The sequence below is a fragment of the Podarcis cretensis genome (assembly GCF_951804945.1).
Source record: "Podarcis cretensis genome assembly, chromosome: 3".
Taxonomy (NCBI): Eukaryota; Metazoa; Chordata; class Lepidosauria; order Squamata; family Lacertidae; genus Podarcis; species Podarcis cretensis.
The window spans coordinates 5,007,508-5,031,497 of NC_137172.1; the positions used below are offsets into that span (position 1 = coordinate 5,007,508).

Here is a 23,990-nt window from a genome sequence, read left to right on the forward strand (position 1 = left end):
TTCGAGCGGAGAGGCTCACATGGATTTCAATGGCGAGCCCCGCATGCCATGCTGGCAGAACTGACAGCCAGGCCAGACAGGAAGGGGGCAAGAGACAGCGGCGTAGCGTGGGTTGTCAGCACCCGGGGCAAGGCAAGTAATTTGCGCCCCCTAACCCCTAACCTGCCGCCGCTGCCAGCTTCTTCTTGCTGCTGCCTGGGCTGGGGTATTTACGGTAAGGTAGCCACGGCGGCGGCGGGTCCATGTCAGGTGATCTGAGGCGAGTTGCCGCTGGCGCTGCCGCCCAAATGACGCCGCTTGCCCGGAGGAGGAGGAGGGCAGAGAGGCGAGGAAAATGCAACATAGCCCAGCCGCTGCAGCAGCAGCGGTGGCGCGGGGCTGTGAGGAGGGGCTGCCTGGCGCGTCCTCTGCGGCCCTGACACGCGGGAACTGCGGCGAGCGCTGAGAGCCGCTGCCTGCTGGACGCCTTCAGCCCGGGCGCGCGCACAGCTTGTCGGTTCCGCGAGACATGGGGCTCTGCTACAGCCTGCGCCCGAGGCTCTTCGGCGACTCCGGAGGCGGCGAGCGCCCCCCTCAGATGTTGCGCCCGGTGCAGCCAGCCCCCCCTGCACCCCCCACGCTACGCCACTGGCAAGAGATGAACTCCGAGGTTGGCCAAGAAAGAGCTCCTTTGAAACCACAAGCTGAAACCACCACTATGATGAAAATCGGAAGGTTCTACTACTACTACAGTACAGTGATACCTTGGGTTGAATGCGCTTCGGGTTGAGAACGTCCGAGTTGCACTCCACGGAGCACGTTACTTCCGAGTTTCGCCGCTTGCGCATGCGCAGACGCTCAAAATGTCACACGCATGCGCAGAAGCGGCAAAAAGCGACGGGTGCGTGTGCAGACGTGCCGTTGCTAGTTACATTTGCTTCTGAATGCGAACGGGGCTCCGGAACGGATCCCGTTCGTATCCAGAGGTACCACTGTACTAATAATAATAATAAAATATTTATACCCTGCCCATATGGCTGCATTTCCCCAGCCACTCTCGGCGGCTTCCAACTGAATATTAGGTAAAGTAAAGGGATCCCTGACCATTAGGTCCAGTCGTGACCGACTCTGGGGTTGCGGCGCTCATCTCACTTTACTGGCTGAGGAAGCCGGCGTACAGCTTCCGGCATGACTAAGCCGCTTCTGGCGAACCAGAGCAGTGCACGGAAACGCCGTTTACCTTCCCACCAGAGCGGTACCTGTTTATCTACTTGCACTTTGATGTGCTTTCGAACTGCTAAGTTGGCAGGAGCAGGGACCGAGCAACAAGAGCTCACCCCGTCGCGGGGATTCGAACTGCCGACCTTCTGATTGGCAAACACAATAAAACATCAAAACCTCATCAATTCAGTGAAGGAACCTCCAGAAAGCCCTTGGAGTTGGACCTCAGTGTCTGGGCTTGCCTGGGTAAGTGGGGTTTTTTTTTAAGTGGAGAGAGATTTAAAAGGATTTATCGTCAGCTCCGATTCACCCAAAGCTGGGAACAACCAACTGTAATCGGTTCATCACTGCTGTGTGCCAACGAGAAAATTCCTACACAGCCACCTGCACTTAAGAAATGATTCCAGGGCGAAGGTTTTGGTTGTTTTGAAAGTGGGTTGTGTGGGCCTGAAAATCATAGAATTGTAGACTTGGAAGGGACCCTCAGCGATCATCTAGCCCAACCCCCTGCCATGCAGGAATGTCAGCTAAAGCACCCATGACAGATGGCCGTAAAGTCGGATCCAAAATAGTTTGGATGCCAGTTTACATGGGTGAGCATGTTGCACGTACTGCTATTTTCCTTTGGTCCTTTAAAGTCTTAACCAGTGTTTCTCAAAAACCTGTGTCCCCAGCCATTGTTGGGACTACAACACCCATCATCCCTAGTGGTCAGGGATGATGGGAGTTGTAGTCCGACAACCGCTGGAGACCCAAGTTTGGCTGAAGCTGATCTTTAGCCTCAGGCCCCTTGACTTGCACTAAGCCCCGGGTCCCTGCAATGGGAGTTGCAGCAACCCGGGACAGTGGATGGTCACAAGACTGGAGTCTATGGACCAGAATTACCCGTTGGGTATGTTTCCTCCACAAGGAACTTGGCTCTTTCTCAGAGATTCGCTCATGGTAGCCACACCTATGAGGTTTTTTTAATGGGCAATTCGGAATTGCAAAAAAAGGCTCCATGCACATGGCTAAACTGGGTTAATATATAACAGAAGCACTCGACTCCAGAGCCTTAATGGGAGACCTGTACGTTTACTCAAAGCAAACAATCTCATGCACCGAAAATTAAAAAAAAAAAATTAAAGGGGCCAGCTCAGGAGCAAATGTTTGGCTATAGCCAAGAAATACCAGTTACATTGACCTCTCAGTCAGCTTTTTCTAGTAAAAGGCAGGGGGGGGGATCACAGGCAATTCTGCCGCCGCCCCCACCTAGAAAGTAAAAATCCCACACACAAAGACCCAAACACACCACCTAAGAAAAAGCACATTTCTCCTCAGGGGCTGTTTGTTGACAAAACGCTAATATGATCATCTTTGGATGACTAAACCCAACAAGGATTGCCAGAAGGAGCTCAAGGGGTAAACCTCGTTCTACAGTTATGCAGAGTACGCCCAGGGGAAAGTTTCTCCCTCGTTTAGGGATTTAACAAAGACCTCGTGTCCTTGAGGACTGAATTAGTACTCTCATTTGTCTGTTTGGGGTTCAAACTGTCTCAGGGAACATATCCACCCAACCACAACCACTTTCCTCCAGCCTCTGAGATTAACCAAGAAAAACCTGTGTCTACCAGGAGCACAGCCTGTGCCGTGGTGGCCCCTGAAAATAATCGAATGCTCGTCCTTTGGAAGTTCACTGAAGCAAAAATGCTCTGATTCTTTCAAAGCCCTGAAAGCAGGATTTATCTCATCCCCTGCTGCTGCTACTTCTATTTCTGTTTAGTTTTTTTAAAAAATGAAAAAAAAGATTGCTTTTTTCCTAGACCACCCTGGAAACGCAGCACGTCAGCCATTACCAAGCAGGTGCCCCTCCAGACGATTTGGACTACAACTCTCATCACAGCCATTTTGGCTGGGATCAATTATTATTATTATTATTAAATTAAATTTATAGGTAAAGGGACCCCTGACCATTAGGTCCAGTCATGACCAACTCTGGTGTTGCGGCGCTCATCTCGCTTTATTGGCCGAGGGAGCCGGTGTACAGCTTCCGGGTCATGTGGCCAACATGACTAAGCCGCTTCTGGCGAACCAGAGCAGCGCACAGAAACGCCATTTACCTTCCCGCCAGAGTGGTATCTATTTATCTACTTGCACTTTGACGTGCTTTCGAACTGCTAGGTTTGGCAGGAGTAGGGACTGAGCAACGGGAGCTCACCCCATCGCGGGGATTCGAACCGCTGACCTTCTGATCGGCAAGTCCTAGGCTCCGTGGTTTAGACCACAGTGCCACCCGCGTACCGCCCTATATCCGAGGGCCTCAAGGCAGTTCACAGAATAAAATTACAGTGGACGCTCGGGTTGCAAACGTGATCCATGCGGGATACACGTTTGCAACCTGCAGCGTTTGCAACCTGCATCTGCGCACGCACGGGTTGCGATTCAGCGCTTCTGCGCATGCGCGACTGCCAAAACCCGGAAGTTAACCCGTTCTGGTCATTCCGTGTTTCAGCGGTCTGCAACAAAAAAACAACAACGCAACCTGTAGCAGCTTTAACCCGAGGTATGACTGTATAGAGCTAGAGAGGGTGGGCTCAAACCATCAGCCTTCGGGTTAACAGCCGGACGCACCGATCCACTGTGCCACTGGAGATATGCAGATCTGTTAGCCGCCATCCATCCTCCAACACTGGGAGAGGCACAGCTTCCCCACTCAAGAAGGGGGCGGGGGAAGCAATGGTCACCATCATTTCTTAAAAAAAAAACAGGAACAGAAACTCCTGGTTCCGTCTCACATTTTTCAAACTCTCCTCCCACAGAAGCTTTCCCAGGGATGTGATGACTGACATGCTCTCCACCGCAGATGCAAGCGCTTTGCTCCAGGGTAAGGTGCCGAGAGCAAAATTAGTTTTTGCAGGTGAGGAAAGAGCCCTGATTTATTGAAGCGTGCCACCGGGGGGGGGGGGGGCTTTTTCCGAGCACGGTTTCACATCCAACGCTTCTTTCCCCAGTTCTGCCTTCTGAACAGATGTTTCCACCATACACAATGACCTCTGCATCAACCCTATGCCCTATGCATTGCCAACACTTATCATAATAATCTGCATTACTGCCCACCGAGTCAAAAGTTGCAATTCATCACCATGTTTGGGGTTCTTTTTTATGTTTTGAAATGGCGTGAAATCATGGCGAGGGAGAGGATGTATTTCCAGATCTCCTGGCTCTGTCCAACGGCACAGAATCAATGCCATTTTAAGATGTGTTGTGGAAGGGGAGATTATTGGGTTGTCTTCGTTTTGGTTTTTAATTATGCATTTTATACTGTGATTTTATGTTGTGAACTGCCCTGAGATCTATGGGTACAGGGTGGTGTACAAATTTAACAGAGTCGTACCCTGGTTCTTGGGGGACGCGGGTGGCACTGTGGGTTAAACCACAGAGCCTAGGACTTGTTGATCAGAAGGTTGGCGGTTCGAATCTCCGCGACGGGGTGAGCTCCCGTTGCTCGGTCCCAACTCCTGCCAACCTAGCAGTTTGAGAGCACGTCAAAGTGCAAGTAGATAAATAGGTACCGCTTCGGCGGGAAGGTAAATGGCGTTTCCGTGTGCTGCTCTGGTTCGCCAGAAGCGGCTTAGTCATGCTGGCCACATGACCCGGAAGCTGTACGCCGGCTCCCTCGGCCTTTAAAGCGAGATGAGTGCTGCAACCCCAGAGTGGGCCACGACTGGACCTAATGGTCAGGGGTCCCTTTACCTTTACCTTACCATGGTTCTTAAACAGAATGCGTTCCGAGAGTCTGTTCAACATCCGGAACTGTTCAAAAACCAATACGCGGCTTCTGATTGGCTGAAGAAGCGTCCTGCAACCAATTGGAAGCCACGCCGGACGTTCGACTTCCAAAAATCGCTTGGCAACCGGAACGCTCACTTCCGCTTTTCGATCGTTTGGGAGCCGAAACATGCAAGTTCCAAGGCGTTTGGCAACCAAGGTATGACTGTAAATGGAATTAAGAATTAAACATGCAGACCTGGTTCGCATGCTCTTCCCGCAGAGTTTTGTTGGAAGTTGGGGGTGAGGAGGAGAACAGCAGTAATCTGGCCTTCAAGGCCTCAACATAGCATGTCTCTTTCGCTCTGTGATAAGAATTTTAAGGTCTTAGATATATAATAAATGTTCATAAATATACCAAGCAAACACGTAAACCACATGTCTGAAGCAGCACAGGAAGACAATCCTGAAACCATTTTGACTCCAAAGCTGACCAAATGTTTCTTTGCAAGGACGGAGGAGGTGAAAAAAAACCTTCCTTGTTACAGGAATTTAGTAATCACCATTTCAAAGGGTGACAGATTACCAGGAAAGGCAATCAGATAAGGCAATATCAGAAAACCTGGCAGACAGCAAAAAGAACAACATTCAAGTTTCTGTTGTAGACCACCTTTTCTGTGATGTAGGTATGATGTTTGTGGGGGGTGGTCTTGGGTACACCCTGCTGTGATCTATGTATGATGTATGGAGGGGTGGTCTTGAGCTCCAGGGAAGGCAATTTAAAATGTCTATAAAGTCATACCTTGGGTTGAATGTGTTTCGGGTTCAGCGCGTTCGAGTTGCGCTCCACGGCAACCCGGAAGTAATGGAGCACGTTACTTATGGGTTTTGCCGCTCGCACATGCGCAGATGCTCAAAATGACGTCACGCGCATGCGCGGAAGCAGCAAAACGCGACCCGCACATGCGCAGATGTGCTGTCGCTTGTTATGTTTGCTTCAGGATGCAAACGGGGCTCCGGAACGGATCCCATTCGCATCCCGAGGTACCACTGTATACACCGTGGTTCTGGGTCCTCCTCCTTTCCTGCGTGTGAGGGGAGCACCCTGTTGCAACAGTTCAATAAAGATCAGGCTTACTACCTGCTTTGCTTCTCAATACAGCGGTGCCCCGCAAGATGAATGCCTCGCAAGACGGAAAACCCGCTAGACGAAAGGGTTTTCCGTTTTGGAGGTGCTTCGCAAAACGAATTTCCCTATGGGCTTGCTTCGCAAGACGAAAATGTCTTGCGAGTTCCTGCGGGTTTTTTTTTCCTCCCCCCTTTTTCTAAGCCGCTAAGCCGCTTAACAGCTGATCCGATAAGCCGCTAAAAGCCGCTAATAGCGCTAATCCGCTAAGCCGTCAATGGGCTTGCTTCGCAAGACAAAAAAACCACTAGACGAAGAGAATCGCGGAACGGATTAATTTCGTCTTGCGAGGCACCACTGTACACTCTGGCTGGCCTCTGTTATTTTCTCCTACCAATAGGGAACCTATGTAAGGACTCTATATGGGCTCTTGGATACCCCATAAGGGAAAAACGGCAGATTTTGTTTACAACAGCTCACAACATATCACATGTGGCAGAAAAGCACAGCCGGCTCCCTCCCTCACGGAAGGTTGCAGGCTGGTTGTAACTGATGCAACCAAACCGCAGTTCATTTTGCAGGCGGTCCAAGCCTGCGACAGGCCAGTCCGCAATTGATTCTGATGCTTTATCAATTACATGCTATTATAGCCTTGCCCAAGGGGCTATCTGTGATTTAAGTGCTCCTCCTAACAAAGGCAGTCAGCTATGACAGAGCCTTTGAAAGACACCCAGCCTAAAAGGATCTGATCTTATGCAGGACCGACCTTGACTAAGCACTGCATTTCCCTGAGATCTGGAAAAAGAGAGGAATGCACAGCCCAGAACTTTCTAACCACCCTGATCTCTGTTTCTTAGAAACCCGAGGTGGCGACGTGACCCCAGAACCCGGCGTCCTGATGGGAAAGAATCCCTCTCCTCCTTGCATTGCAAGCCTCCACCACAATAACAACAACATCCCCTGTGGTTTCTCAGATCCGCGGTGGAGCTATTCGGGCTGTTTGCTCAGACGCCGGGACGGGTGCCAGCCTTCAAAGCACACAAACCTACCTTGTGATCCTGATAGGGGAGTGTGAACTTTGCCCCGTGCCAAAGCGAGTGGGCTTAGTTCACGGAAGTGAAAGCTGCAGTGCAAAAACATGGGATCGCTCAGCTGGCCGGCAGCCCACCCCAAAGCCGTGAATCCTAACTGCGCGTTCCCCTGCTGCTCCCTGAGGTTCCCATGTTTGACAGCCTTGTTCTTGTGGTTTTCTACCAGCCAAGCAGAAGCCAAGTGGTGTTTAGTCTGTGCTGGTTTCCACCGTCTTCGCTGCAGGGAAGGATGGACTTCCCATCAATTTCCAATCCAGCAACGAGGAGCTGAGTCAATGAAATCGAGAAGCTCCAAGTTCAAGTCCACAGAAGTTCTGATCCTGCCTGCAAATTGCTTCTAGGGACCACATGGAAGGGTGGTACCTGCCCACACCTCCTCCAGATTTCTACCTCACTCCTTCTCTCCTAATAATAATAATAATAATTTATTATTTATACCCCGCCCATCTGGCTGGGTTTCCCCAGCCACTCTGGGCGGCTGCCAACAGAATATTAAAATACAAAAACCTATTAAACGTTAAAAGCTTCCCTGAACAGGGCTGCCTTCAGATGTCTTCTAAAAGTCTGGTAGTTGTTCTTCTCTTGACATCTGGTGGGAGGGCGTTCCACAGGGCGGGCACCACCACCACCAAGAAGGCCCTCTGCCTGGTTCCCTGTAACCTCACTTCTCACAGGGAGGGAATTGCCAGAAGGCCCTCAGAGCTGGACCTCAGGGTCCTGGCTGAGCGATGGGAGTGGAGACGCTCCTTCAGGTATACTGGACCGAGGCCGTTTCAAGGTCAATACCAACACTTTGAACTGTGCTCAGAAACGTACTGGGAGCCAATGTAGGTCTTTCAAGACCGGTGTTATGTGGTCTTGGTGGCTGCTCCCAGTCACCAGTCTAGCTGCCGCATTCTGGATTAGTTGTAGTTTCCGGGTCACCTTCCCAGTAGAATCCGGACACCCTCGTCGGCAACAAACAGAATAGATGTTGGCAGCTTATATGAGTGGAACGAGAAGAGCAAAAGACACCAACGCTGCCAGAATATTTGATGGCCTCTTGATAATGTTGGGGAGCTCAAAGTTTTGCAACGCGAAGGGGCTTTGGCCCCCAGCCCGTGTAGCCTGCCACAAACAATGGATCCTGCCTCAGGAGCCATTCTAGGGGCTCCTAACCCTGGTTCTTTACTCAGATCTTCTCATGCTGAAAGATGGCCATGTTCCAACTATAGCTGTTTTTATAACTATGAACTTCCAAGATGGAGCAGGAGGAAGCAAGCTTGCTCCGTCTTCCATGTGACAGCCCTTGAGATATTTGAAGATGGCTCTCATATCTCCTCTCAGTCTCCTCTTTCACAGGCTAAACACACCCAGCTCCTTCGACCGTTCCTCATAAGGCTTGGTTTCCAGACTCTTGATCATCTTGGTTGCACGTTCCAGCTTGTCAACATCCTTCTTAAACTGTGGTGCCCAGAACTGGACACCAGGTGTGGTCTGACCAAGGCATGACAGAGTGGTACTATCACTTCCCTTGATCTGGACACTAGACTTCTGTTGAGGCAGCCTAGAATAGCGTTAGTTTTTTTGCTGCTGCACCACACTGTTGAGCTTGTGGTCCAACAAGACTCCTAGATCCTTTCCACATGTACTGCTAGTAAGCCAGGTGTCCCCCCCTCTTACATTTGTGCATCTGTTTCTTCCTGCCTAACCGCAGAACCTGACATTGGTCCCTACTGAAACTCATTTTGTTAGCAAATATTTTCCGTAAGCTGAATCCTGCACATTTTGCAGTTTTCCCTGTGCCTCTGCAGAATCGTACCATGCACGTGAGCTTGATTACAGCCCTGCTTTTCATCTCTGCTACTAGAGATACACGTCATACGAGCCTTCAGCTAACCAAACAGCTACTTAAGGAGAGCTGAAACAGCATTAGAAATACGGCAGCACAGCTCAGACATAGCCACACCAGAATCTGGAATTTCACCTGCTCTCTGGGATTTATCACTCCGCGAAGCAGCATCTCAGGGCTGGAGTTTGCATTGTATGTGTGATTTCGTGGAAAGGAACCGGTTCACAACCATCCATAACTAGTAGAAGCAAATTCCTGCATTCCAGGGGGTCAGATGCAATTACCCTTCCGAGTCTATAATTCTACGATTCCATGAATTCAGATGCACAGTGAAATCCTATACCCATCTACTCAGAAGCAGGGCCCAGTGACTTCAATGGGGCTTACTCCCAGGTAAGTGGGTATAAAATTGCAGCCTCGGGGATCTTCTTCGGCCAAGACTGAGAAAGGATCTTCTCCCCAGGCTGCAGGGGAAATCTGCCGTTTGCAAGAAGTGCACACAGATATGTGTGTAACAGATATTCTCCCGAGAGAAAGGGATATGGATGTTTTCTGGAGGACTGGTCAATACGAGGTCAGAGATTAAGGAAAACTGATACAAGCTCTTCGACATATTGCAGAGGGAGCTTATTGAATCAAGGCCTTGGTGGGCTACAGTACAGAACCCTCAAGAGCCCATGTCTCTGAGACACATGTCTGTCGCATTATTGATCGTTGCAAGCCGCTCTAAGGGGCTTTTATGGCTGAAGGGCAGAGGGAGAAATACACCAGCCCACTGTCAGCATCGCCCTTGAGCCAGTGTCACCAACTGGACTCATGCACTTCAACCCCGACTGGGGTAGGCGAGCTGGGTAGCACTTCCAGAGACCACCAGGTCAAAGTGCTGTGGACTCACAGCTCAAAGTTGTGAGCACCGGATTCACTTCCACAATACAGTCGTCGCACAGCAGAGTATAGCAGAGTCTAGCAGTGTATACACGACTCGGAGAGCAGCTCTGTAGAATATCTTCTTTTATTCTATAACTACAACTATAATACAAAACTATATACAGAGCTAAATAGGTCTAAGCATAAATGAATGCTGCACTGAGTGTCTGCAGCTGCTCTTAGCAGCAACCTTATCTCTACACACGATCTCTAACACTCAGTCTCTCTCTCTCTCCCCGACACACTGACTGACTGACTGACTTGGTGCTGGAGCTGAATAAGTAGAAAGCAGAACACTGCTCCTCCTCTCTGGAGAATCAGCAGACTCGTCAGGAGATTCTTGGATATGGGAGGGGTGAAATCTCCTCACCCACCAGTCAAATGAATAAAACAAAATAGCAGGCCGAATCTCATCCCTGACCACCTGATGGGAGTCATGGCCCAACAGCAGCAGCCTGCCTAGAACTGGCACCTTCCAGATGTTTTCGACTACGACTCCCATCAGCCCCATGGGAGATGTAGTCCAAAACACCACGAAGACGCCAGCTGGGGCAAAGCTGAGCTGGTTTTCCTTCTCACAGAAAGGATCTCAGCATTTAGCAACCCTCTCCACCCCATTATCCAGAAGTGACACCCGCCGCCTTCCAATCAGGACCTATTAATTTCCCTGCCTTCCCCCGCTAGCCAGGAGAGCAAATTTGCTTCAACGTCTGAATACATTCCCTTCTAACAAGATGACATTTGAGCCTGCCCCAAATCCGGCTGTCACATTGAAAACAGTCATATTTTATGCCCTGGGAAGGAGGGGTGGAAGGAAAAGAAGACAAAACCAGACAAGTTTTGAGCAACTCCTGACACTGCAGATGGAAATATGAGTTGAGGAGCAGCCATTTTTACAACAGCAATATATTTCAACCACGTTTTCAGAAACGTAGCGAAGCATGACGAAAATACGTGTTTGGAGGGTTGCTAGGCTGGAAGCAGCCAAGTCAGATCGAGCAGCTTCCCGCACCAACCGGCAACCCCCCCCCCAAAAAAAAACAACCAGTCTCCTGTATCTGCCACACACAAACATAGCTGTCAACTTACAGATTTGAAAATAAGGGACCAGCAGCCAAAATAAGGGATTTTAGGCAACCAGCTGAAATACGAAGTTAAAAGGGAGCAGATAATTTTGGAGAGCAGCGCCGGTTTTTAGCCCTTCGTTTCCAGAGGTTGCTGCTCAAGACACCAGCTGATGAAACACTGCAATTAAAGAACTACAAGCAGCAACCACTTTTCGCGCAAAACGAAGTCCAAGCTACGAAGATGCTGCTGCAGTTCTGTATCTTTTCTCTTGTGTTCCATCTGCAGCTCTCAATTCCATCCGGCGGGGCGGGAGGAGGGGGGGAATAGCGCCCGAAGTAAACCCGCAGATCAGACCATCTATGCTACTTTACCACTACAAATCTATGGGAGAAGGGCTTGCGGTCCTTTCTCTGCTTTCCCCCCTTGGAACACCTGCCCACGCCTCCGCTTCCTCCTCCTCCTCCTCTCTCTGAACTGTTTTCTCTATGCTTGCCCTCACTCTCCTCTCAAGGCTCCTCAGCAATTCATAGGCCGCGCCAGGCTGCCCATCTTATCCGGGTCCTTTGGCGGCACAGCCGCAGTACGGCCTAGCAAGAGCGGCAGCGTAGGGCAGAGGGGAGGCCCCAGGCAGAGACGCTCAGGAGGAGGATGGCGGCGGAAGGGCCCGAGGCTCCCACCAGTCCCGGCACGGAGGGGCTCCCGGGGGCCAAGGCTGGTGAGAGGAGGCCAGAGGGGGGCGGACCAGGCAGCCAAGCAACACAGTTGGAGCCTCCTTTCTTCCTGGCCGGCAGAGAGGGAGGGAGAGGAGCTGCTTCCTTTGAAACCCGGGAAATTTAAGGGACATCATCAATAAGGGACAGCAGAGGGACATGGCGCTGGGATAAGGGAGTTTCCCACCAAATAAGGGACAGTTGACAGCTATGCACACAAATACACAAGAAAAGAAATCACATCAGCAGCGAACCAATTAAACCAGCACCACCACACTCTCCTTTCTCCTTCCTAATGAAAATAAAGACTTACCTGGCATCCCCTTTCGAAAGGTTCGTGTTCACAGGATGAAGGATAACTTTGTTTTCGTCCACATCCACCACACATTTCGTATGCAGGTCTATTTCTATTAGAAAGAAAAAAAAGAGGGGAAGGAAAGAGAATGTCAAAAGTTTGCCTTAAAATCAGAGGCGTTTCGTGGTGCAGCTGGAATATTTCTGCTGAGCTTCCCAATTCACCCAGATGCTTGAAAGTCAGGTTAAAAGATACAGCTAGTTTTGCGCTGCCGTTATTTAGAGTTTGGATTTGATACCCCGCTTTATCACTACCCGGAGGAGTCTCAAAGCGGCTAACATTCTTCTTTTCCTTCCTGCCCCACAACAAACACTCTATGAGGTGAGTGGGGCTGAGAGACTTCAGAGGAGCCCAAGGTCACCCAGCAGCTGAATGTGGAGGAGCAGGGAAGCAAACCCAGTTCACCAGATTACGAGTCTATTGCTCTTAACCACTACACCACACTGGTTGATAACCTACAGCACACGTCGTAACTATTCATCGCAACAGTTAACAGTGCCCTTCTGTTCAGTTCAAAAGTTGTATATTCCTATCCTATTTTCGTTTTCATGAAAATAATAAAAATCATTGTTTGTATATACTGTTCATTGTGCTCCTCCCTTCCTCAAGTTAAAGATACATCTATCTATAAGTTTGATTTCTCTCTGAAGCTATTATTACTATATCTGTTTTACAGATCAAGAAGGCTGCAGTGACTCCTGTGTGACTTTTGTTGTAATTCTGCTGCATGGCTTATTTTGTTTTGTTAACAAAGTTTCATAGGCCGCAATTGATTTAATGATGACTTGCAAATGTTTCACAGATGATTTGCCATCTATTCAGTGTAATTTATGCTGCATTTGTGATGTTCTGGGACGTTACTGCTATTTATCTTTTGTAAGCCGCTTTGCGATTCATAGAATCATAGAATCATAGAGTTGGAAGAGACCACAAGGGCCATCGAGTCCAACCCCCTGCCAAGCAGGAAACACCATCAGAGCACTCCTGACATATGGTTGTCAAGCCTCTGCTTAAAGACCTCCAAAGAAGGAGACTCCACCACACTCCTTGGCAGCAAATTCCACTGTCAAACAGCTCTTACTGTCAGGAAGTTCTTCCTAATGTTTAGGTGGAATCTTCTTTCTTGTAGTTTGGAGCCATTGCTCCGTGTCCGCTTCTCTGGAGCAGCAGAAAACAACCTTTCTCCCTCCTCTATGTGACATCCTTTTATCTATTTGAACATGGCTATCATATCACCCCTTAACCTCCTCTTCTCCAGGCTAAACATGCCCAGCTCCCTTAGCCGTTCCTCATAAGGCATCATTTCCAGGCCTTTGACCATTTTGGTTGCCCTCCTCTGGACACGCTCCAGTTTTGTCAGTGTCCTTCATTTGAAGGGAAACATAGCAAGTCAAACAGAAATATGGTGAATCAAATCGGACGAAAACGTCTTTCATTCACTGGCCCTCCTGCTGATGAGTTTTTAAATCAATCTTTCCGTACAGATTTTAGCCTATTGGGTCCGGTTTGGCCACTGCCGTCCCACCCACTGGCACAAACTAAGGGCCTCACTCTGACTGCTCACCCACACTGTCGCAGCTGCACGTGGGTTCATCTCCAGCTACGCACTTGGCCACAGAAGCTGCCGGGTCATTCCAGCAGTGTTCCCCCAGTTTTACAGAGACGCCACCGGGAAAGGACTTGCTGAGCTATTTGCAGCTGGCAAACGAGCCCCAGAGACTGGCACAGCGGGCAGGAAGACGGGCAAGGGGCTGCCATGCAACTGCTTAGCCAGATATTGGCCCAAGGCAAGCGAGAAGGCAGCAAAGCAGGCCTCTGTCCCACCAATGCCACGCGGGCATAAAAGAAGCCTAAGTCCATACACACCAAGACTCTTGAAAATTTAAGAGTTTCTGGATAAGACTCTTACAAAACTACTGCAACATGGTGATTCCTGCATTGCAGGGAGTTGAGAAGTTCTGTGATTCTACATCCACCATGAAAAATGCATGCAATTTATTCCTCATATATTTTCTACGAACTTCCGGCTGCTCCTGCCCAAGGCTCCATTCCCACAGATGAAGAAGGTTGGTTTAACGAAGCCACACTAAAAAACAAAATCACACTTGAAAGCTCAACGTTGGCCACCGAAAGGAAGACCTCCCAACGTTTCCAAGTGCGTCTCTGGCTTTTACGAGCCTCCAGGTGGGCTGTAGCGTAACAGCAGGTGCAACGCAGAAGAACAACATGGTGGATATGTTTGGGACTACAATTCCCATCAAGCCTCAGCAAGCACAGGGACCGGGGTCATAGTCCAAGATATATGGAGATATATGGAGGGCTGGTCGGAAGACAGATTAGAGCAGCCTTTCTCAACCTGTGGGTCCCCAGATGTTGTTGAACTACAACTCCCATCACCCCTAGATAGCAAGGTCAGAGCTCAGGGATGATGGGAGTTGTAGTCTAACATCTGGGGACCCATAGGTTGAAAACTGCTGGATTTAGAGAGAAAGCTGATGCAGAAGATCGTGCCCAACTCCAGTCTATGTCTTTGCACAAGAAACCAGAGCAGGTGCCTCCATTTCATTCCCATTGTTTGAAGACCTTGCTGCCTTGATATGGTCCAGGGCGGTGATGCTCCAAAGTCAATTGCACCCAGGCTGAACAACTGGAGACCCCCATCCCCGCCTCTCTCTCCCTAAATAAAAACTGCTCTGCCGTATCAACAGAGCAGCATGGGAACGGACTGGACTGAATCTCGTGGAAACGACAGGAGTGGATTTGATTAGATCTGACACGGGGCAGCGGTTAGGCTAGGGCTGGAAAAACCAGAGTTCAAATCCCCGCTGGGCTACAAATGCCACCGAGTGACCCTAGGTCAGGCATGTCCAAAGCCTGTTCCGGAGGCCTAATCCAGTTTAATCCAGCCCCTGTGGCAGTTTATTTCATGGGGTGAAATCCCCCAAAAAGCTCAACAACTTCAACCCTAAAAAAAAAGGTCAACAACTTGGGTTGGCCCTCACTCCTTCACTCATGTGTTCACTTCATCAAATCTGGCCCTCTTTGAAAAAAGTTTGGGCACCCCTGTCCTAGGTCAATCACACCCTTTTGGTCTGAGGCTCCAATACTTTGGCCACCTCATGAGAAGAGAAGACCCCCTGGAAAAGACCCTGATGTTGGGAAAGATGGAGGGCACAAGGAGAAGGGGACAACAGAGGACGAGATGGTTGGACAGTGTTCTCGAAGCTACCAACATGAGTCTGACCAAACTGCGGGAGGCAGTGGAAGACAGGAGTGCCTGGCGTGCTCTGGTCCAGGGGGTCACAAAGAGTCGGGCACGACTAAACAACTCAACAACAACAACAATCAAGATGCAGGCTTGTTGTAAGGATAAAATGGGGGTGGAAACATCGAAGAATCACATGAACCACCTGAAGTTCTCTGCAGGGAAAGGCAAGATGCAATGAAATAAATATTAAATATTTCTTCTTTCGCGATTCCCAAACAGGTCACCGACCCAACTATCAACTCTCCCAACGGTCTGACTTCACACCCAAAAAAGGGTATACTCCTCCATTGTCTCCCAAGAGACAGACACGTGCCAACACATAAAAGCGGTAAATCAATTCTGCAAGCTCACTTCAAGGTATTTTATGGGAAGCTATTCACAAATGGAATCGAATAAGCAAACGGATGGATTCCATCACTGTCCCCAACACTTGCCCATCACGCCCACAGAGCAGGGTCTCCTAATCCTCTCTCCAACCCAGCCAATGCCACTGTGACAGTTTCAGCTTTCCAGTGGGTCCGTGCCCCTTCCTTTCCCTGCTGTGCTGAAGGTAAACACCAAGATGACAAATTCAGGATGACAAGGGCTCGGGGGCATAGCCAGTCCACAGGCCAGTAGGGTGTGGAGGCAGATGGAAAATATGGCGAGACATTTCTGAAATCACCAGGCTATGCACCGAGGATAAGGCAGCGCAAGGCTTTCCCGGGTTTTCTCCGGGAAATGCAAATAGGTTTTATTTCCACTACTGAGTGTCCCTTTGAAGTGCACACCTGCTATGGCGGTTAATCTACCATTGCCTTCCCTCCCACCTCCAATCTGTCACTAATTGGGATTTTTAAGTCGCTAGGCTGTAAGCTTTCAAATGCAGGAGGTGAGGAACATGCTACGCACTGTTCTACTGCAAAAGGGGGGGGGGGATCCCAATATTTCCAAACGCCGAAGCACCTACGAAGCATGTTGGTGGTCTTCATGAATTTGGGTCCCTCTTGAGGCTGGCTCCCAAAAAGAAATTGGAGGGCCTTCTTGGTAGTGGCACCCGCCCTGTGGAATGCCCTCCCACCAGATGTCAAAGAGAAAAATAACTACCAAACTTTTAGAAGACATCTAAAGGCAGCCCTGTTTAGGGAAGCTTTTAATGTTTAATAGGTTGTTGTATTTTAGTGCTTTGTTGGAAGCCGCCCAGAGTGGCTGGGGAAACCCAGCCAGATAGGCGGGGTATAAATAATAAATTATTATTATTATTATTATTTTATTATTCCTGGAACTAATCCCACTCCCAATCTGTCTTACGGAGCGCAGCGTTGGCATCCGAAGGAGGCTTTCTGATAGAAAGGGGTTTGGGTTCCTTTAAAAGGTAACCTGGCCATGAGAAAATCCATTTGCAGATAAGGAATATCTCAGGGAAAGGGTTGGGGGAGAGGAGGGGGCTACTAAGAGGCCTAAAAGGAGCTATTCTTTCGCTTCACCAAAACTGAAAGAAAATTCCCGAGATAATTATCGGCTTGCTATGCTTGGAAAAAGCCACGGGTGTCAAATTCCCATCACCACCTTGGGAAATATTCTCTACAGGTGAAGCCTAGACATCAGTCCACACAGGAAATGACAGCCCCTTTCCATTCAAAGCACACAGCAAGGTCAGAGGAAACTCTGGAAGATCCTACATAGGAAGTTGCCGGTTTGGGATGAGAATGCAGAAAGTTGAGGTTTTTTCCCCCAAGTCCCTACAGATTTAGTAAGTGAGGTATACTCCTTCGGTACCTTTGATCTTCCGTAATTATATGGCCATTCAAAAAAACATTGAGATTTAGCTATTTCATTTCAGGAAGAGTCCTTAACATGCTTTTCAAAATGCCTCTCACATAAGCCACAGTGCCGTTCATCACGTGGGAACCATTTTCAATTTTGAGAGAGGTGCAATTTCCCACAATGATGAGTTCCGGCTCCTAATGCCAGCGTAAAGGTAAAGGGACCCCTGACCATTAGGTCCAGTCGTGACCAACTCTGGAGTTGCGGTGCACATCTCGCTTTATTGGCCGAGGGAGCCGATATACAGCTTCCGGGCCATGTGGCCAGCATGAATAAGCCGCTTCTGGCGAACCAGAGCAGCGCACAGAAATACCGTTTACCTTCCCGCCAGAGCGGTACCTATTTATCTACTTGTACTTTGACGTGCTTTCGAACTGCTAGGTTGGCAGGAGGAGGGACCCAGCAACAGGAGCTCACCACGTGGCAGGGATTCGAACTGCCGACCTTCTGATCGGCAAGTCCTAGGCTCTATGGTTTAACCCACAGCACCACCCACGTCCCCAATGTCAGCGTAGCAGCATGCAAAAACCCAACAGATTTTTCTGATGCAGATGTCTTCAAGCACGGGGCAAAAGGCTATGTTTGCTGCAGATGGGGATATGGACACCCTCCAAACTCCATTTATGAATAAGCAGAAACTATACTGACAGGCTGCTACACTGGCTGCCTACAGACAGATGTTGTTGCTCCCTAGCAATGTGCTCAACACAGTTTACATTGGTACCTCATGTTACGGACAGAATCCGTTCCGGAGGCCTGTTCGTAACGTGAAACACCTGCAACTCGAAGCGTTGCGCCTGCGCAGACGCACGATGCAATTTGGAACTTCTGCGCATGCGGCGAAATCCAGAAGTAATCCATTCCGGTACTTCCAGGTTGCCACGGGATGCAAGATGAAAACATGCAACCTGAAGCAGACGCAACATGAGGTATGATGGTATTTCAAGCTGGCATCCTGCAGTCTGGGGTGGCCTGCCTTTCAGAGGGCGAGGCATCCCCTCCAACTCCATCCTCGCCTCTCCACTTGTGGCAAGTACCAGCAGGGTTGGTGGCAATGCCCAACAGTGTACATTGGGCTGTTAGAATGTGGCATCGGACCCCCGTGTCCCGTGGATTAGACTAGAACATTATTACATGCAGCTACTATTGAAATTAAACAAAGTACAGAAGCACAGAAAATGAGTATGTTTGAAGAGAAGACTGCAACTGTGAAACTAGAATGGATGCTGTCAAACTTTCCCCCCTTGGGGAAGCCTTCATCAGTTTGTTGACTGCAGAGCCCCTGAGATTAGTCAAGATTTCTTTGTACTAAGTCAGGTTTCAGGATTACCTCCTAAGGTCCAGACACCCTCTGCCAGTTTGGCCTGACTGCTGCCATGCACAAACCGAAAGGTCCACTATAAAGTACGCCATGCTCTCCTGTAACTGTACAATGCCGAAAAACCATCCCAGTGTTAGAAACTCACATATATAAGCCAGGCGCTAAATGGCTCCTTAAACCAAGGTTGCAGTCGCCAAAACAGAATGTCTAGTTACCATCTGGGAGCAAGGTGGTTCAAAAGTTTTCTTTTTCAAACGACGGACTGACTGTGATTATGAGCTAAACTTTTGGCTGGTTCAGATGACAACCTTGAGCTAGGTTAAGAAGAAAAGTCAGTGATGCAGACCATTCATAATGTAGGAATATTCTTCACAACTGTGAGCAGGGCGGTGGGTTTAAGGGAAGAGAAATGACAACAATGAACTATGATGCTGTTCACCGCTCCTGCTCAGGATGCACAGAAAAAGCAATTTGGTTCCTAAAATCCATTCCGATTGTGCAGGTAAAATATAATAATAATAATAATAATAGTAATAGTGACTTCCAACAAAGATTAAGAATACATTAAAATGTCATACATTAAAAACTTCCCTGAACAGGGCTGCCTTCAAATGTCTTCTAAACATCAGATAGTTCTTTATTTCCTTGACATCTGACGGAAGGGTGTTCCACAGGGCGGGTGCCACCACCAAGAAGGCCCTCTGCCTGGTTCCCTGTAACTTGGCTTCTTGCAGTGAAGGAACTGCCAGAAGGCCCTTGGAGCTAGACCTCAGCGTCTGGGCAGAACGATGCGGGTGGAGACGCTCCTTCAGGTATATTGGGCTGAGGCCATTTAGGGCTTTAAAGGTCAACACCAACACTTTGAATTGTGCTCGGAAACGTACTGGGAGCCAATGTAGATCTTTCAGGACCGGTGTTATGTGGACTCGGCAGCCGCTTCCATTCACCAGTCTAGCTGACAGAATTCTACAGAATGGGGCAATAGTGCATGAAAACGGTCAAGATCCAGATGGTGGGTGTGTCAGGCGCCATCCCAGCGCCGCCCAGGCATCTTCCCTTGGTCACAAGTGGTCGAAAGCCAGGTGCAAAATTTCAAACACTCATCACAAATGGTGGATGGATTGCATTTCGTCTGGTCAGTCTGCCAGTCTGGCTACCAGCCTAAAGAAGACTGCACAAATTCCTGGAAGAGAAGGCTATCCAATGGCTGTGCCCAACCTCAACATCTGCAGGCAATAATCCTTCTGAAGACCAGCTGCTTGAAACCGCAGGAAAGGAGAAGGTTCCTGCTCGCGGGTTCCCCACAGGAATCCAGTTGGCCGCTGTGAGAAGAGGATACCGGACTAGACGGGCCTCTGGCCTCATCCTGCAAGCCCTCCCTAGAAGTCCAGTCTTCCCATGAAACATACACTCTTCAGCCAGCCTCTGAAGAGCCTCAGGATTCCCAAGACTGAAAACCACAGAGACTGAACATTTGGGTCAAATTTGGCCTGGCAGCTCATGCTTGGGAGATCAGTTCCCCCACAGAGGTTTATTATTATTTATTCTTGATTTCTGGAATTAAAGCCCGCTGCTTCGAGCAAACGGATGCCAGTTGGCATTCCAAAAAGAGAGAGATTCGAAAGCAGCATCACCGGTTAGGGAAATCAAGTAACACGAGACAACCACATCTCCAATCCATTTCTCCCGCCAACACATGCTGTTTTCCAAGTGCCTTTGCTGAGTGAAAATTGAACTGACTCCATGGCGGCTGGAGGGGAAAGGAGAGACTACAGAAAGCCTTGCATGGAAGAAGCTGCAGAAAGCGCCAACCAGGGGCACAATCCGGTGGGAATTTCTGCCACCTAAGCCGGGTGAAGGGAAGCTGTGCGAGAACAGTGCTCTTGTTCTCGTACAGCTTCCCTTCATTGACACAGCTTGGCTTGAAGATATTCCCCTTGGATTGCACCCAAAGTCAACCAATATGGCTGGAAGGGTCGCTCCTGAAGTTTCAGAGACTTGCAGAGCAACCCGTTTTGCGTTGCCATTTTGAGAGCCAGTGTGGTGTAGTGGTTAAGAGTGGTGGACTCGTAATCTGGTGAACCAGGTTCGCTTCCCCGCTCCTCCATATGCAGCTGCTGGGTGACCTTGGGCCAGTCACACTTCTTTGAAGTCTCTCAGCCCCATTCACGTCACAGAGTGTTTGTTGTGGGGGAGGAAAGGAAAGGAGATTGTTCGACGCTTTGAGACTCCTTAAAGGTAAAGGTAAAGGGACCCCTGTCCATTAGGTCCAGTTGTGACCGACTCTGGGGTTGCGGCGCTCATCTCGCTTTATTGGCCGAGGGAGCCGGCGTACAGCTTCCAGGTCATGTGGCCAGCATGACTAAGCCGCTTCTGGCGAACCAGAGTAGCACACAGAAACGCCGTTTACCTTCCCACCGGAGCGATACCTACTGATGTACTTGCACTATTTATCTACTTGCACTTTGACGTGCTTTCGAACTGCTAGGTGGGCAGGAGCAGGGACCGAGCAACGGGAGCTCACCCCGTCGCAGGGATTCGAACCGCCGACCTTCTGATCGGCAAGCCCTAAGCTCTGTGGTTTAACCTACAGCGCCACATCAAATCCAAACTCTTCTTCTTTTCTTTTTCTCAACTACTGTTCTGGTTGGGCAGATGTGAGTCCATCTGATTCCCTTAAGCTTCAACCCAATCCATATTTAGTACCAGCATTTGAAATTGGCCAGGTGTATTTTGCACCTGGCTATCGGCCGCTTGCGACCAAGTGATGATACCCGGGAGCCAAGATTGGCGCCTGACGTCTCCACCACCTGGAGGCGCTCGCCTGGGGATCCTTGGTTCTGGACTGTTTTCACACACTAGCAAACACATCCTGTAGAATGCTATCCGGGATATTTTATCTGCACAATCAGAACGAATTTCAGGAACCCAAAAGTAATATTTTAAAAATACGAATTTCGAGCCGTCTGCCCCCAAAACGGCATCTAGGCAAAGATGACAGGAAGAGTTAGAGGCCAGACAAAACAGAAAGTCTATTAGGAATGGAGAAGATATAAAGAATACTTAAAGAATTATGTTGTAAACAGAAATCTCCTTGCAGAATTAGACTGACCCTTGAAATTCATAAAAGGTAACTGAGGTACGTATAATGAAAACTCACAAGAAACAGGTATAATGTATATAACAGAAAAAGTACAATGAGAATACTTGGAAGTCTTTTTAAATGTTTGCAGCACTTTTTATTTCTAATTGTGTGAATAATCATTGCATTAACAACATACTTAATGTTGAGGAATTTCATAATTACGTATGTTTTTCTCTTCTTTTTTCCTTGATTTTTATACACTTGTCCTTATTTAGTGTTTTTCTTTCCTTTCTTATGCTGTAAGCTTGTGATGGCAAATACTGTATGGATGTATTCATTTTAACTCAATAAAGATTGACTCAAAGTTAAAAAAATCAACAGGACTTAACTCTGAGTAGGCACATACAAGGTTATATTGCTAGTGACTCTGAACTTATCTGAAGTACAGTTGTAGCTTGGTTCTTGAACAGAACTGTCCGAAACCAAGGCACAGCTTCCCATTGGCTGCAGAAGAGTCATGCAGCCAATAAGAAGCCACGCTGGATGTTCGGCTTCCGAAAATTGTTCGAAAACCGGAACACTCACTTCTGGGTTTCGATCGTTTGGGAGCCAATTTGTTCGGGAGCCAATGCGTTTGAGATCCAAGGTACGACTGTACCCACCCGGGAAGAATGGCAGATGAAGGTGATGGACAATATGGAACTGGCGGAAATGACTGGCAGAATCTGAGACCAAGGAGAAGAGTTGGTGGAAGAAGATTGGAAGAAATTTAAAGTTTATTTACAGAAACATTGTAAAATTAAGGAATGTTAGAAGGATGTTGGAATGAAGTTTAGCAGAAATGATATAAAGGATTAAGTAAAAATGGATAGTTAACTGGTGAAAGAAGAGAGTGTAAAATTACAGTATGTTAAGATAAATTATTAGGATAAAAACAAAGATGGAAAGGATTTGCTGAAATATCTAATTGAACTAGAATACAAAAAAGGGAGGTGTGAGGAGGTCAAGGAAATAAGCAAATGGAAAATAAGTTATGGGAAGGTTTGATTTGTTTTTTTCTTTTTCTTTTTTCTTTTTTCCTTAATTGTTTGTATTTTTCTGGGTTTTTTATTTTTTGCTTGTTTGTATTTATGGTGATGTATTGTCTTGTTTCTTCTTGCTTAATTTAGTGTTTTATTTTTGTAATTGTTAAAACTGGAATAAATATTATTTAAAAAAAAAGAGAGAGATCCAAGGTACGACTGAAATGGTTAATAGGGAAATTTTGGAGGGGGGAAGAGTCCACACCAGCGTGACTTAACAGTCTTTAACAGGTGAGGCGGGACCCACAACTAGGTCATAGCCTGACGTACGCTGCATCCCATAATCACCACAGAAACGTATGATAAATGAATTAAGAAGTGGGTCTCCAACTTCAAGCGTGGACAAAAAGGTGAGTTTGAGAAGACGGAAGAAAACTGGCTTCTGTTCTGCCAGAGACACTCTCTTCCGAATCCTACCTTACGATAGAAGTCTGGGTTACAATTTTCATAAAATTTTCAGACCGCGGTAATTAGTTGGTTAATTATGCATGGGTACATCTGCCGGGAAACATACAATACTTGCACCCAGATCTCCGCAGTAAGGAGAGTCAGAAACGCAAAAGGTAATTGTGCTCCAATTTTGCCTTGCTGCAGGAGGGCAAAACCACTAAAAGAGGAATCTGCCCTAAGTATTTGGGATAGGGTAAACAAAATTTTCAAATAATAAAGAGGTGTCATTTCTCGCTCTCAGCTTAATCGTTCTTCTGCTAAGTAATTGCACACAATGAAAAGGCAACTCGCCCAGGATTTTTCAACCCAGCAATTAAAAAGGTATTATTGCTGTGTTATGAATATGCTCCATTCATCCATTTTAATGTTTCGGGCAGCCGTGAATTAAAGGCACAGGAGAAAGGTAGTCAAAGATGGGGAAGAGATGGAATCATCAAATTGGAAAGTTGGAGGGCCCCCAGAGGGCATCTAGGCCAACCCCCTGAATAATAATATAATAATAATTTATTATTTATACCCCACCCATCTGGCTGGGCTTTCCCAGCCACTCTGGGCGGCTTCCAATCGAATATTAAAAACAATACAACACCAGACATTAAAAACTTACCTAAACAGGGACACCTTCAGTTGTCTTTTAAAAGTAAAATAGTTGTTTATTGCCTTGACATCTGCTGGGAGGGTGTTCCACAGGGCAGGTGCCACTACCGAGAAGGCCCTCTGTCTGGTTCCCTGTAACCTCACTTCTTGCAATGAGGTAACCGCAAAAGGCCCTCGGCGCTGGACCTCAGCATCCGGGCAGAACGATGGGGGTGGAGACGCTCCTTCAGGTATACTGGACTGAGGCCGTTTAGGGCTTTCAAGGTCAGCACCAACCCTTTGAATTGTGCTCGGAAACGTACTGGGAGCCAATGTAGGTCTTTCAA

General features: G+C 48.2%; 1 protein-coding gene and 1 long non-coding RNA gene across 3 annotated transcripts in view; one reads left to right on the plus strand and one right to left on the minus strand.

Moving 5' to 3' along the window:
* The window catches only part of LOC307211971, a 202,371-nt gene extending 187,845 nt beyond the window's left edge, over positions 1-14,526 (plus strand). The window contains exon 5 of the long non-coding RNA XR_013836663.1: positions 14,396-14,526. This is a non-coding gene — a long non-coding RNA (uncharacterized lncRNA). The remainder of the gene's footprint in view (positions 1-14,395) is intronic.
* KIF13B (kinesin family member 13B) overlaps positions 1-23,990 on the minus strand; it is a 203,807-nt gene that overhangs the window by 169,998 nt on the left and 9,819 nt on the right. For both annotated transcript variants that reach the window (XM_079968398.1, XM_079968397.1), the window contains exon 2: positions 12,014-12,107. In XM_079968398.1, coding sequence (XP_079824524.1) covers positions 12,014-12,107 — 94 coding nt within the window. The remainder of the gene's footprint in view (positions 1-12,013; positions 12,108-23,990) is intronic.